General features: G+C 39.6%; 1 protein-coding gene across 4 annotated transcripts in view; it reads right to left on the reverse strand.

Moving 5' to 3' along the window:
• prex1 (phosphatidylinositol-3,4,5-trisphosphate-dependent Rac exchange factor 1) overlaps window positions 1-16,118 on the reverse strand; it is a 113,362-nt gene that overhangs the window by 65,126 nt on the left and 32,118 nt on the right. For all 4 annotated transcript variants that reach the window (XM_047364151.1, XM_047364072.1, XM_047364217.1 and 1 more), the window contains exons 4-8: window positions 15,026-15,130; window positions 6,303-6,404; window positions 5,837-5,998; window positions 1,489-1,622; window positions 1,095-1,210 (exon numbers count right to left, since the gene is read on the reverse strand). In XM_047364151.1, the coding sequence (XP_047220107.1) occupies window positions 1,095-1,210; window positions 1,489-1,622; window positions 5,837-5,998; window positions 6,303-6,404; window positions 15,026-15,130 (619 nt within the window). The remainder of the gene's footprint in view (window positions 1-1,094; window positions 1,211-1,488; window positions 1,623-5,836; window positions 5,999-6,302; window positions 6,405-15,025; window positions 15,131-16,118) is intronic.

A 16,118-nucleotide genomic window follows, 5' to 3' on the forward strand; every position in this document is an offset into this window, starting at 1 on the left:
TCTGAATAATGAATGGCCACTGGTAATGGGGTGCATTAGTCTCGTGCTCAAAGGTCGTATAAATAGATTTGATGATTTGTGCCCTGCTGGGAGCTGCTCCTGCTTCCCTGAGAGGACAAGAATCTGTATAGAAACACATGCAGAAGGACTGTGTGATCTGCTAGAAAGGAAAAAGATGGATTCCCTCTATAATCCTGTAAAAAGTGCAGGAATCTGTGAACAGATCTGGCCAAGTCAACATCTTTTGAAAGGACGTGGACACTTCCCTTTTTTCCATTTCTGTTTCTAGTCACACCCTTGTTTCACAACTTCTACACTGAAATCAGATCATTTAAAAGTGAGACCCCTAGACCATGCAAGTAAGGCTTGTTTTTCTTTGTGGTTTTCCTTTCAGTAACCAGAATGTGACAGCAAGTAGCCAACACGAAGACAAAAAAAGGTCATGTGAGCTTGCAGAAAAATACAGCCAGCATAGAGAACAGAGAGAGAGATTAACAAAAAAAAAGAGGAAACATGTGAGGGGAAGATCAAGTGTTTCTACACCGGAGGACAAAACTGCACCAACCCCTGCAAACCACAATAACAAAACAGACTGTTTCACGACCAGCACACACAAAAGCTGCAGATCTTTGACATCTTATCTCCAATGGAGCTGGAACACATCAAGTTTATCAACTGGTATAAGGGTTTACACTGTAGATATGTATCGATTCATCAACCCGTCGCTCAGTAGCTGACATCAAAAGGTGCACAAGGCTGCAAGCTACATCCTGTTTAAGACTAGGTGCAAGTATGGTACTCCACCCAAACTGTCAACAAGTCCCTGATTCAAATCAAACCAGTGGGCTAAAAACAGCTTGACTGCATGAACCAACATGGTAAATAAGAAGAGAGGGCATTGTGTGCAAACTGAAAGGAGTAGCTGTTGCTTTTGCATTATTTTTCTTCCTTTCTAGAAACATAGTAAATAAATAGATGTTGTATTCCATAAGAAATAAGCAGAAACTCTTGACAAATGGTTTAACACATCCTCATAACATGTAGAAATATACAAACACTCCCCAGAGCTGATACTCCGCTGAGCAAACACTAACCTGTTCCATCTTCCACATTTTCCACCTCCATCACCTCTGTGTTGATCCGACCTCTGAAAACATAGAGAGGCCCGTTGATAGACTTGGTCCTCTTTGTGGACTTCTTTCCAGATACCCTTGGAAAGGGGACAACACTGCGGTTACACTCAGGAGGAATAAACATCTGCTGATGCCAGTACCACGCACTACAAAAACACCTCACTACACTGCACTACTCCATAAAAAACAAACATTCATGCATGTGCAGGGATAGGAGCTTTATAGGCATGGACGTGTGCTTATTTTGTTTGCATAGTAAATAATGAGTCTTTTGAACAAACTTTTTTCCACGTCTGGTCGGGTCTGAATATTTCTTGTTGTTTTTCATTGATGCACAGTCTTCTGAATGTCTCACCTGGACTTCCTTTTGCAGTAAACCAAAAGGTTGTCAAACAGAAAGAAGACGCGTTCCTGGATGTTGCCTGCAGAGATTTTGAGAAGATTTCCATGAAGGAGCAATTCCGTGCAGATATCTGTCAGGTTGGTTCCCTGCAGAAAAAAAAAGACAAATTTTAAATGGAAGACCGGATCCACACTATAAACGTCACTGTCAGCAGCCTTGGTTTATTTTATCGGAGCACAACAGTGCTGTGTGTATCCAAACATGAAGAGTTCAGAACTTCAACAGAACAATATAAAAAAATTTTACTTTGACACTGAGAGCAACTTGTTTTCATTCTGTTGTCAATGATAGGAAGGGCTGAAGACAACTGTCCCCATCAAACCCCATTTTGGTTTTTGAAGACAAAGCCATATTGTTAACTATTCTATTTCAGGGGATGTGTATTTCTGCTAGTAAAAAAAAAAAACAACTGAAGAAGAGGTGAAACATCTCAAAAAGAGATGTAATCAAATTCTAATGAGTGGGATGATTACAGTGAAAGAGCAAGGCTCCCCCAAAACTGTTCATTTGAGTATAGAGCCTTGTATATGTAGTCATACCCCTTTTGTCACATTATAAAAATAAACGTAGTCTTCCTATCAACTCTGAACAGTTTTCCTGTCCTTGCCGGAGAAAAATATCCCCACAACATAATTCTGCCACCCCCGTGTTTTAAAGAAGTAATTGTGTGTTAAGGTTGATGTTATTTTTTATTTCCCACATAGTGTCTTGCATGTAGCACCCCAGGTTGGATTTCGGTCTCCTCTGACTAGACGCTTACCGTTTTCCCCCCATATGGATTGTGGCAAATTGCAAAAGGGATGTCTTATGGCTTTCTTTCAAGAAAAGCTTTCTTCCACTTGAGCTGTGCAGCTGCTCAAGAATTACCATGAGCTTGTTGGCTGCATCTTTGCTCTCTTTGCCTGGCCTGTCAGATTAGGTAGATGTCCATGTCTTTGTAGGTTTGCAGCTGTGCCAGCCATACTCTATCCATTTTCAGAAGATACAATAAAGACTGCTCTTTGACATCTCCAAAATCTAACAACCCTTTAAACCCTTTAACATTCCACAACTTTATCCCTGATCAGTCTGTTTTGTTCTTGGTGTTCATGATGCTTTTTAATCACCGATGTTTACTAACAAACCTCCCAAAAGTCATAAAGGCCTTCATAGAAAAGCTGTATTCAGATTAACTTACACCCAGGAGAACTGTGTCAATTTGGAAATTGGTTCCAGTGGTTTTTATTTAGGGGGAATCAGAGTGTGTAAAAATATCCACTTTACAAATTATGAACTACAAAGACGTTTATGGTTGTAACAACACGGTTCATTTCAATGTTAATGATTTTGCAATTCACTATATGAATTTTACTACAGACAGATCAAAGCACTTTCATTCCCTAGATAATGTTTTTACAGGATTACAGGACTAAATATTCAGAAGAACTAAAGTCCTGACTGCAAACTGAGCAGAAATGCATATTTCTGCAGGTACATTTTGGGTTAAATGCTTTGCACTTCAGTCTTCTGTCAAAGGAAAGCTTTTTGCCAGGGCCTCTTAGGCAGGTGCTATATGTCTATGTAGATACTCTGCAGCCTTGCACCTTCACAGGATATGAGCGAATCTCAGATAAAAGCCTTTTTCTCGTAAACAATCGAATAAACCACAACCCGTTAGGACCGCCTAGTAAAGGTAGGCCAGAAGCCTGTAACAATCATCACACCCACCTCAGATGGTTGGAAATAGATTGCTGTTAAACACATTTTATAATGAAATAATTTGCATAAGCTTTATGAAAGAGAGACAGAAAAAAATCATTTTCATGAAAGGCATACAATTACTGGCTCAATCAGGATTCAAGAGGGTTCTGACTTTTAACTCGTTGGCTAAACATAGCATGGTGTCTAATCAGCTTTTTAATAAAGTGGCTTAACTGCAAGACTATTTACTGTAATTGAAGAGACAATTATTTTTAGAAAGCCATTTTTCAGCTTTTTTACATTTTCAGCTGGGGACTGGAAATGGGTTTCACACTTAAGAACATGAGCAGTCACTCATTAACATGTTTTCTCCAAAGTTGTGAATGACAAAACTTCTTTCTGCAAAACTAAAACAGTCAACAAAAACACAATTTATTTATTTGAACACAAAGGAGCAGGCAACTAAAACATGTCAACACAAGGCTGCAAATAAATTAGATAATAAAGATAAAAGATAGCTCATTACTCATTATTAAATGGTTCATTCCCCTCCAAATCATCTGGAACTAAATGCCTCCATGTGTGGAGCACACAATCATCCCCCCACCACACCCAGGTTTAGGCCTGTTTCTGACATAGTGTTGCACCAGAGACCCCCGCCTGGATTCAACCCCCTGGCCTTGACACTAAAGTTGAGATAGACCCACTCTGAAGCTTCTATAATTGCTTTGTATTTGTTTATTTCTGATATAGATTTCATGTTTTAAGAGTAAATATCAAGACAAATCTCCCTTATTCTCTTCAATGTTAAAGTCAACACCAAGTGGGCTGGGGAAGGGGCCCCCACATCAGGAAATCAATTCAATCTCAGATTAGCAACAATAGTCTAATGTCAAGACAGTAATGTTGTATGCATGTGTCTGCACAGAAGAATGTATGTCTTGCATTCTACAGACACATCTTTGGTTGGGGCTATTTAAATGTATGTGGTTGGGCCTAAAGCTGCAAAATGTGCCTGAAGAGGATGCACACTGTATACAAGAGCTAGTAATGCATCTGGGCCTGATTCGGCACTACTGGCGGCCTCCTCCATTAGGGATGGAGGTGATCAGCCTCCGAGAGTGGCTGCAGAAGGGAAATAAGAGCGAGACTAATGCAGTTAGGTTAGACGCTTTATGTGTGTGTGTGGGAGGGGGGGGGTCGGAGTAAAGTGCCCGTCTAAGGTTCTTTTTTTTGTTGAAAAGAAAAAAATCTGAACTTTTGGAGCTTATTTGAGGCTCTTTCCTACACAAATCCCACGTTCAAGGCCAAGATTACTGGTTTGTGTGACCACAAAGCATTTAATAACAATAATAATATTAATAGTCATTATAATAACAATAATAATATTCTTATTATGTAAATCAAAATATTTGGGGAAATTGACCAAACTTGCCCTATTTTCAACTTAACTATTCATATCCACAACGAGAAATGTCTGCAACTCATTTAGGCTGCAGGAGAGCACAAGACTTAAAGTGGATAACAGGAAGGCTGAACAAAGTACATAACTTCATGATCCTTTAGCGCTTTCAACATCTGTCTGTTATGAAACATGGAAATGTCGGGAACCTTTTGGAAACCTCAGCATTAGAGTTAGGGTTTACATTCTTAGACAAATAAACATGGAGGATGCTGTGCTAGCAGGTTTTTAGCCAATGTGGGTTTCTCAAGGCAGTTAAAATGTCCACTCTACATTTTGTTAGTAATTTTAATTGTGTAAAACCGTGTTTTACAGCAACTGCTCTCTTGCACACATTGTGGGAAGTCACATCTGCCCCTAAATAAAAACCTGAAAAAAACTCACTAGAGGAATGCTGGGAAAAAATCTTTTGAAGAAATCTTTTTTGAATTTTGCTCTTACAACTTATTGTCCCATGCTAAAGATAAATCTGATAAATCTAAAAATTGGAAGGAGCAGATATTCTCTTTTTCAGTTTATCAAAATAAAACAAACGTTTGCTGATATTCTTCTATTTGTGTTTTATTATCAATGTTAAAGAGTAAGGGGAGAGGAGACAGGAGTCTAGTCTGGCGAGCAGACAAAGGGATGTTCAAATGAGGCCCATTTCTCGCAAAGGTGGCACATATAAACCTCCTCAGACACATGACTTGGGTTCTGCTTCTTAGGTCTCTTTTGATTGGGCAGTGAGCCTGTTGGCATCCCCCTCAGCACCCTGTGTAGGTGGATTGTCCCCATTGGTGCCCACTAAGACAAGGACTGTGTTGTGGTGGTTGAGGGAGGCGTGAAAAATTCACCAGACCCGTCACTCGTTTCTTTGGCCCTGTCTGTGGACCCTGCTCTAAAAGCATTGGTATGGCTGCATAACAATACAGCTGTAAACGTAAAGGAGAGTTGTGGTAGTTTAGGTCTTTCTGAACAAATTCTAGTTGCCTTTGCTACGGTTTTAATAAAGATATTTTTCCTTTCAGTTTCCAGGGAATAATACGTGTGTTGCATTTATGACCGTCTAATAAATCTGCAATTTTGAAGATCACCTTTCAGATTCCCTTCCAGTCCTGATTTTACATTCTGGGTACCACAGCTTATCATGAGGCCTATCTGCGCTCTTGTTCTCACCTCCCAGCCTTCAATGTGAGACTGCAGCTGTTCGAGAGCCTCCAGTTTCTCCATCTGTCTCTTGGTCTCATTGATGTTGGAGCAGACAGCCTTCATGCCCTGCAGAGACTCCTCCACGGCAGGGTAATCAGCATGTTTCTTAGGAGTCCTTTTAAGTAGTTCCTATAATATGGAAAGAGGAAGTGCATATAATTGTAGCTGTAGGTCGGTAAACTAAAAAAAACAACACTGTTAAGGAAAGGTTATTTAGGTGCATGACCTTTACCAGCTTGAGTTCCAAAACTACCACCTACAGCGTAGGTAGATGTGTGCCCATCTAACAAAGTTTATAAATGAGTCATGATCAGAACTCAAACATGCACGTTCATGTTTCAGACTGAATGGGCAGACTGCAACGTATGATACAAAGCTGGTGTTCTCATTGGATGCCGGTTCTGTAACATCGCTGAAGCAGCTGGGACAGTACCTTCAGCAGCAGAGGGTACTTGCAGATCCTCTGAATTGGACTGAGAAGGTAACCCTCCAGGGGAACGTCTGTGCTTTTCTTTCCTCCAAGCAGCATGCAGTGCTTCACAGGAAACAGAAGCAAAATGCATTACAAACAACTACATGTTTGTGAATTTGCATTGAAGCAATGACATAATGTAAATAGACCAACACAATAAGAGTGTCAGTGAGCCCAGCTCTATACACAGAAGGTAAAGGTCTTGTTTCCTGTATCCATTTTAACTAATTTGTGCCATGGTTGGGGAAGTTAATTGGAAGAATTACATCACCATGACAACACAGTCATAAAGAACAGGTATATTTACACTAAGATTAACATTTGACTACTTCTATTTAGGTGCTTTCTGATGGTAACTGGTTAACCTGGATTCAAGGGGAGGGTAAATAAAAAATCCATGATCGTCTTCCTTCCAACTTGACAATTATTGCTACTTTGCTTTTGTCTGTTACACAGAATCCCAACAAAAATGCATTAAACTTAGTGGATAGAACATGACTAAAAGTGAATGTATGAATACTGCTGTTGTTAAATCACGACCAACTAGCACAGCAACAGATTATTATTATTATTGAAATGTCCATCTTTTTAATATGAAATCAGATACAGAACATTGCAAAACGTTTTTAACTATACTTAGTCTCTGTAAATAATCCTTCCAAGGAACAACCCTTTAGAGAGGCTTTCTTAGTATCTGTCAAAGATCAATTTTCTTTAGACTTTCAGACCTTCAGAAAGCCTGATATGAAGACATTAGGGGTGACCCAAGAGTTTTGCACAGTACAAAACACTTATCTGAAATAATTTTAGTGCATTAAAGATTCTGTCTTTGCTGCTGGATGTGCTTTGAAATTTTCATCAGTAAGAGAGCTTTAATTGGCTGCCGTTGTTCTGTTTTAATTGGCTGTAGATGTCATTTATATCAATTTGTTGGGCAGCCAGTCAGACTGGGTTTCAAGTATGTTTTTGTTTATAAGGATCTTGTTTTAGGAGACCTGTTCCTTACATTTACGTGGTAAAATGTGATTTTAGAACAAATATTTTTTTGTTGTTTTTTTTTAAACCGTGTCTTGCCCGGCAGAGTAGCGCTCAGAATTGTTGTCTGAGTGCCAAGAAGAAGCCCAACAGATTAACTTTCACAAGCAGTGCATTACAGCTAACGCTATAAAGCTCTGCTTGATATTTATAAAAGAAACTTTATTATAAACTGCTTTGGGATTATTTCAATTGTTACGTACACGGAGACAGAAAAACGAAAAGGAAAAACTAAGAAGCACGAAAGAGAGAGATGGGGCAAACGGAAAAAGGGAGAGAAGGAGAAAAGAATGAAGGAGAGAAAGAAGGATGGAGAGATTATAAGATAACACCCTGCTTGCTTCTACACCTTCAGGAACGTTCATATTAACAGCTTTTTTACCGAAAGTGTTTCACCTCCTTTAAAAGCCACAGAACAGATTTTTATAATTTTATTTTTAGTGTGAAATTGTTTTTTTTACTGCATCATTACAGAAACTCCATAAAGAGCTACTACAACTATTACAACTTTGACTTTTAATATTTTGATTATATTTACTGAAAATGCCATATTCTGTTAAGTTAAATCCCATTATAAGATTTAAGTAGAATTCTATTTAAGAAGTTTTACTTTTTGGATAATAATTTTGTCTAGAATTTTTATTCCTTTAATTCGGTAATACAGTCAAATTTTCTGATCAGAATTCCTGGTAGCTAGACTTGATCCAGTCGGAAATATAGGATCAGAGTTCTGATCAAGGCATTTTTAGATTCCTATGCCTATTTTTAGATTCCTGTTATTGTATTGTCTGGGATTTTATGTCTTCCGCACCATTTGCAAGCAGTTGTGTGGCCAATTCTGAAACACATTGCTACTCTATTACGTCTGCACAATTTACAAAACCTGATGATAGGATAGTGCACATTATCAGTCTGGGATTCCTCTAACAAATCGTTTTTCGCCCTCCAAAATAACGTTCACTTCCTGTCTCTCTGTGTCATGTGACCTGCTGGTAGGGGAAAGTTGAGCAGATGAAACACTAATCATTAGTTTATGACGTTTGAAGCAAAGTGCCCAGTTTATGAGACAGGAAAACCACATTTAATGTAAGTTCTGTCAGTACAGAATTAACTGTAAACACATTAAAAGATGTAATAATTTAAATGATCAAAAAAATTTTTAAACAAACAGTAAACATGTTAGCATTAGCTTAGCATGGCTCTGCATAAAAGAATGGCTAGCAGGAACAAGACCTGAAGACTGCAGCTGAATGGGTAGACAAAATATCTGCGCTCTCCAGAAAAATACATACTGCAGCATCGGGAACGTCAGAGATGAGTGAGCTAAGTGGAAAAGTGGTCTGTTATTCTAAAGCATTTTCAGGCATATCCAAGGCATTGATCTTGATTAAGTAATCAGACTGGAACTCTGTCTCAGACCCTTTTCTTAAGCCAGAAACAAAGCTTTGGTGAATACGACAAACACCATTTGTTTGTTCAGACAATTTTCTCTACTATTGGCCCCACTATTGTCAAACATTTACAAAAGTGGAGCCAATCACCATGTCTATTTTAAAACTTCAGAATACCTTGAGTTCTGGCAAAAATGATTTAAAAAATTAACCACACTATTTAGCCTCATATGCTCTGAAAGTTGTGCATTAATAAGCTCTTCCCCAGAATCACATGAAACTCCTGCTTCTTTAGAAATGTATGAATGGCAGCACAGTGACAGCCTTGCTTTCACTTCAGCTTGTATTTAGATGGAACGCAGCCTGTTGGTATGTGCATACTATGAGCTCGTGGGATGAAAAGAAAGATCGAAAAACATTCATGCAGATACACCACTGAAGTCTTCTCCAGTGGGAAGGAAGGCTGGAGATCACTTTGAAGCATTGTGATCAAATGGCAATTCCTTTCAAGTCTAAACAGAGCAGGAGAGGCTGAATGGAGTTTTAAAGCATTTCTGATAGAAAAAGGTTAAATTAACCTTTATACTTTCTCTGATTTCTACTGATTCAATTTTGGTTTATGCCATTTTTCCTTCCTACTCCAATTTTTACCCACTTCCATTTCACTCTCATCTTCTTTGTATTTGTAATCCACCAGCCTGAAGTCAGAAGTCGCTCCAGTCATCCCTCTGACCTAATTTTATTTCAACTTTACTTCTCTCACAATGCAATTAGCTCTTCATTTTGATGTACAATTTCAGAAGCTCCCTTCACAGTGAAAATCAATTGAAGCAAGAACTGTTACAGAAAAATCCAAATCTGGACAAAAACACAAGTGAAAAAAGAGCCACCAATGACAGATTTTGGTGGATGGTTAAAAATAAATGTATTCTTTTATTCTATTATACCTATTCACCATACAGTTTGGTCTATTTCTGTGAGTCAGCTTCATTACTTTTTGGCAGGATTCTGCTACACAAAACACAAGAGTTTATCCTGTGTGTTAACACGGTGCAAATCTGACAACTGCTTTGATACACAGCCAGATGTTGAGTAGCCATTTTATTTTGGAAGCATCTGTATCACTCAGAACCCAACCAGTTCAAAGCTGCAAATCTGGGCCCAAGAGGGGCAATAAGCTAATGGATGCAACAACAGTGTTCTCAGTCCCCAGGATAGGGATAATGTCATGGAAGACTGTGAAAAACAGGGGGCCTCAGATCTCATCGCCTATCCAGAAAAGGCTGCCAGCAGTCCACAGCTGGCTGATCAGAGGATGATTTCACTGCTTGGGACCCCCTGCCATTTTAAGTTCATTGTCCGGTGCCCAAAGGTTTGGGTATCAAAACATGGAAGCAGCTGGCAACGGAAGCACTACAAATGTAACAATACACAAAAGTAACCTTGATGGAGGTTGCATCCTGTCCAGGGAGGAAGTACCTCCTGACCTTGTTATGGTTTATGCCCTTTATTCAAGTGTTAACATGGATATGGAGGTGATATGAATGGTGAAAATGAAGCAGAACCATGGAAAGAAGCCAGGCTATAGAGCAAATGTAGGTCAAAGGAAAACAGCAGTAAAATATATATATTAATGAACAAAAAACATTTAACAAAAGTGAGTTCACATGTTAAACGTTAAAAAAGTAACTGGTCACATGACACCGGGGAGCGAAAATGGCTTACTGGGCACAATTTGGATACTTTCACTGAGGGGTGTACTCAATTTTGTTGCCAGAAGTTTAGACATTAATGGCTCTGTGACAGCAAATTTACAATGTTTTACAATCTTTACACTGACAGTTTTATAATGTTTCAAAGTTCCATATCTTCAGTGTTGTCCCATAAAAAGCTGTACTAAAATATTTGCAATACTGAGGTGTGTACTTTGCGACATATATATACATACACATATATATAGTCAGTCAGTCATTTTCTACCGCTTATTCCATAGTGAGTCGCGGGGGAGCTGGTGCCTATCTCCAGCAGTTTATGGGCGAGAGGTATATATATATATATATATATATATATATATATACACACACATATATATATATATATATACACACACATATATATATATATATACACATTATATACACACATATATATATATATATATATATATACATTATATACACATATATATATATATATATATATACATACATTATATACACACATATACAGGTCCTTCTCGAAATATTAGCATATTGTGATAAAGTTCATTATTTTCCATAATGTCATGATGAAAATTTTACATTCATATATTTTAGATTTATTGCACACTAACTGAAATATTTCAGGTCTTTTATTGTCTTAATACGGATGATTTTGGCATACAGCTCATGAAAACCCAAAATTCCTATCTCACAAAATTAGCATATTTCATCCGACCAACAAAAGAAAAGTGTTTTTAATACAAAAAAACGTCAACCTTCAAATAATCATGTACAGTTATGCACTCAATACTTGGTCGGGAATCCTTTTGCCGAAATGACTGCTTCAATGCGGCGTGGCATGGAGGCAATCAGCCTGTGGCACTGCTGAGGTCTTATGGAGGCCCAGGATGCTTCGATAGCGGATTTTAGCTCATCCAGAGTGTTGGGTCTTGAGTCTCTCAACGTTCTCTTCACAATATCCCACAGATTCTCTATGGGGTTCAGGTCAGGGGAGTTGGCAGGCCAATTGAGCACAGTGATACCATGGTCAGTAAACCATTTACCAGTGGTTTTGGCACTGTGAGCAGGTGCCAGGTCGTGCTGAAAAATGAAATCTTCATCTCCATAAAGCTTTTCAGCAGATGGAAGCATGAAGTGCTCCAAAATCTCCTGATAGCTAGCTGCATTGACCCTGCCCTTGATAAAACACAATGGACCAACACCAGCAGCTGACACGGCACCCCAGACCATCACTGACTGTGGATACTTGACACTGGACTTCTGGCATTTTGGCATTTCCTTCTCCCCAGTCTTCCTCCAGACTCTGGCACCTTGATTTCCAAATGATATGCCGAATTTGCTTTCATCCGAAAAAAGTACTTTGGACCACTGAGCAACAGTCCAGTGCTGCTTCTCTGTAGCCCAGGACTGGGGAATGCGGCACCTGTAGCCCATTTCCTGCACACGCCTGTGCATGGTGGCTCTGGATGTTTCTACTCCAGACTCAGTCCACTGCTTCCGCAGGTCCCCCAAGGTCTGGAATCGGCCCTTCTCCACAATCTTCCTAAGAGTCCGGTCACCTCTTCTCGTTGTGCAGCGTTTTCTGCCACACTTTTTCCTTCCCACAGACTTCCTACTGAGGTGCCTTGATACAGCACTCTGGGAACAGCCTATTTGTTCAGAAATTTATTTCTGTGTCTTACCCTCTTGCTTGAGGGTGTCAATAGTGGCCTTCTGGACAGCAGTCAGGTCGGCAGTCTTACCCATGATTGGGGTTTTGGGTAATGAACCAGGCTGGGAGTTTTAAAGGCCTCAGGAATCTTTTGCAGGTGTTTAGAGTTAACTCGTTGATTCAGATGATTAGGTTCATAGCTCGTTTAGAGACCCTTTTAATGATATGCTAATTTTGTGAGATAGGAATTTTGGGTTTTCATGAGCTGTATGCCAAAATCATCCGTATTAAGACAATAAAAGACCTGAAATATTTCAGTTAGTGTGCAATGAATCTAAAATATATGAATGTTAAATTTTCATCATGACATTATGGAAAATAATGAACTTTATCACAATATGCTAATATTTTGAGAAGGACCAGTACATGCCTGGTTCCCACTGTGAAGCATGGAGGAGGTGTGATGGTGTGGGGTGCTTTGCTAGTGACACTGTTGGGGATTTATTCAAAATTGAAGGCATATTGAACCAGCATGGCTACCACAGCATCTTGCAGTGGCATGCTATTCCATCCGGTTTGCGTTTAGTTGGACCATCATTTATTTTTCAACAGGACAATGACCCCAAACACACCTCCAGGCTGTGTAAGGGCTATTTGACCAAGAAGGAGAGTGATGGGGTGCTGCGCCAGATGACCTGGCCTCCACAGTCACCGGACCTGAACCCAATCAAGATGGTTTGGGGTGAGCTGGACCGCAGAGTGAAGGCAAAAGGGCCAACAAGTGCTAAGCATCTCTGGGAACCCCTTCAAGACTGTTGGAAAACCATTTCAGGTGACTACCTCTTGAAGCTCATCAACAGAATGCCAAGAGTGTGTGGAGCAGTAATCAAAGCAAAAGGTGGCTACTTTGAAGAACCTAGAATATAAGACATATTTTCAGTTGTTTCACACTTTTTTGTTCAGTATATAATTCCACATGTGTTAATTCATAGTTTGGATGCCTTCAGTGTCAAGCTACAATATACATTGTCATGAAAATAAAGAAAACTCTTGAATGAGAAGGTGTGTCCAAACCTTTGGTCTGTACTATACATACACACACACACATACAGGGGTTGGACAATGAAACTGAAACACCTGGTTTTAGACCACAATAATTTATTAGTATGGTGTGGGGCCTCCTTTTGCGGCCAATACAGCGTCAATTCGTCTTGGGAATTACATATACAAGTCCTGCACAGTGGTCAGAGGGATTTTAAGCCATTCTTCTTGCAGGATAGTGGCCAGGTCACTACGTGATACTGGTGGAGGAAAACGTTTCCTGACTCGCTCCTCCAAAACACCCCAAAGTGGCTCAATAATATTTAGATCTGGTGACTGTGCAGGCCATGGGAGATGTTCAACTTCACTTTCATGTTCATCAAACCAATCTTTCACCAGTCTTGCTGTGTGTATTGGTGCATTGTCATCCTGATACATGGCACCGCCTTCAGGATACAATGTTTGAACCATTGGATGCACATGGTCCTCAAGAATGGTTCGGTAGTCCTTGGCAGTGACGTGCCCATCTAGCACAAGTATTGGGCCAAGGGAATGCCATGATATGGCAGCCCAAACCATCACTGATCCACCCTCATGCTTCACTCTGCAACAGTCTGGGTGGTACGCTTCTTTGGGGCTTCTCCACACCGTAACTTTCCCGGATGTGGGGAAAACAGTAAAGGTGGACTCATCAGAGAACAATACATGTTTCACATTGTCCACAGCCCAAGATTTGCACTCCTTGCACCGTTGAAACCAACGTTTGGCATTGGCATGAGTGACCAAAGGTTTTCGCTATAGAAGCCCGGCCGTGTATATTGACCCTGTGGAGCTCCTGACGGACAGTTCTGGTGGAAACAGGAGAGTTGAGGTGCACATTTAATTCTGCCGTGATTTGGGCAGCTGTGGTTTTATGTTTTTTGGATACAATCCGGGTTAGCACCCGAACATCCCTTTCAGACAGCTTCCTCTTGTGTCCACAGTTAATCCTGTTGGATGTGGTTTGTCCTTCTTGGTGGTATGCTGACATTACCCTGGATACCGTGGCTCTTGATACATCACAAAGACTTGCTGTCTTGGTCACAGATGCACCAGCAAGATGCGCACCAACAATTTGTCCTCTTTTGAACTCTGGTATGTCACCCATAATGTTGTGTGCATTTGAATATTTTGAGCAAAACTGTGCTCTTACCCTGCTAATTAAACCTTCACACTCTGCTCTTACTGGTGCAATGTGCAATCAATGAAGACTGGCTACCAGGTTGGTCCAATTTAGCCATGAATCCTCCCACACTAAAATGACAGGTGTTTCAGTTTCATTTTCCAACCACTGTATATACTGTGGTATTTTTACATGATTTACTTTCACAAAGTAGTGTGACTAAATATAGTTGGTGTTTTTTTGTTTTTACAATTTGTTTTACAAATAGAGATCTGAAAAGTGTGTCATACACTTATCTTCACCCCAGTTGTGAAGCGCCATTTCCATTTTAGGATGATGGACAGAACAGCAACCCATGAGATGTTTGAAGATTGCAGTACTGCTTTAAACATCAACAGAACTTATCCCTGACCTGTGTGTTCCTCGGTCTTCGTTGTGTTATTTGTTAGATAATGTTTTCTGAGGTCTTAACAGAACAGCTGCACAGAAGAAATCCTTTCTAATTTACTTCTCAATTCAATTGCTTGTACTGGAAACAAAAAATACTCTTATGCAACAAAGGTGCATCCGTCTCTCCTAGAATAAGGATAGTTGGAAAAGAGCTAGAGTCACAATACGAAAAGCAAGAATCTAAACACAGAAAAAGATTTGACAAAGAAACAAGAGCAATATTTTTGTCTTACCAGAAGAAAGGTCCTTATGTTGGGAATCTTGTTTAGCTCCATTAGAAGCCGCAAAGCCTTCTCGTGGTTACTGCAGTACTCGCCGTATACTGAGAAACTCTGCTTCTGAAAAAGCAGAAAAACACTATTTAAAACTGCACCCCAGGGGCTTAATAAGAGCAAGGTTTTACAACTCAAATGAATTAACTGTAAAGTGGATGGAAAAGTAGACATGGTTTTCAAAGCGTCTTACAAAATCAAAATATTAAATGTAAACATTTGTATACGGCCCCCGAGTCAGCCACTTTTTGATGCAATTACAGCAGCAAATCTTTCAGGGTATGTATCTAACAGCTGCGCACATATGTCTTATGCTCTGTCAGAACATGTGGATGGAGAGCATGTGTTGACAGCAATTTTCAAGTTTTTCCAAAAATTCTCAGTTGGATTTAAGTCTGCTCTTTGACTAGGCCACTCTAACATTCAATAATGGTTTGATCTAAACCCTTCCAGTGAAGCTCTAGCTGTATGTTTAGGATTGTTGTCCTGGTGGAAGGTGAAAATTACCAAGCTGTAATGTTTGGTGGTTTAAAACATTTAAACTCCGAACTTTGTTTTTTAAGTTAAATTCTCGAAGTTTACCATCAGATATCAAAGTATGTTTAAGATAAAGTGTACTGAACCTAAAGATGCAAAATTCACACTCTTAATGCAAGTCATCCATTCATGCATGTTTACAAGATGTGAAACATTTGCAGGTTGACAGAAAACCCTAATTTTGCTGTTGTGGTTTTCTGGTTTGCTTATTAACAGAGAGCTTTCCTTTTGAAGAACACATGGTCAGATTCGACTTAGTCAAACTGACAGATCAATATTAACTTGATCAAAATTTACATCAGGTAAAGTGGAATGCTAATTTTGTTTGTGTCCACACTGGTACTGCTTTGACTCTGTTCCATACATTTGAACAAAGAGGCCAAAATGATTAATTTAGGCTTGTATAAAGTCAGCTTGACACTATCTATGGATTCACAACACATGCCAAACCCAGCTGATGCTCTCAGTGTTGTTTTGGACTCGAGTTTCCTGCCAGACATGGTCGTAGCTGTGCAAT

This window comes from Girardinichthys multiradiatus, chromosome 1 (assembly GCF_021462225.1).
Source record: "Girardinichthys multiradiatus isolate DD_20200921_A chromosome 1, DD_fGirMul_XY1, whole genome shotgun sequence".
Taxonomy (NCBI): domain Eukaryota; kingdom Metazoa; phylum Chordata; class Actinopteri; order Cyprinodontiformes; family Goodeidae; genus Girardinichthys; species Girardinichthys multiradiatus.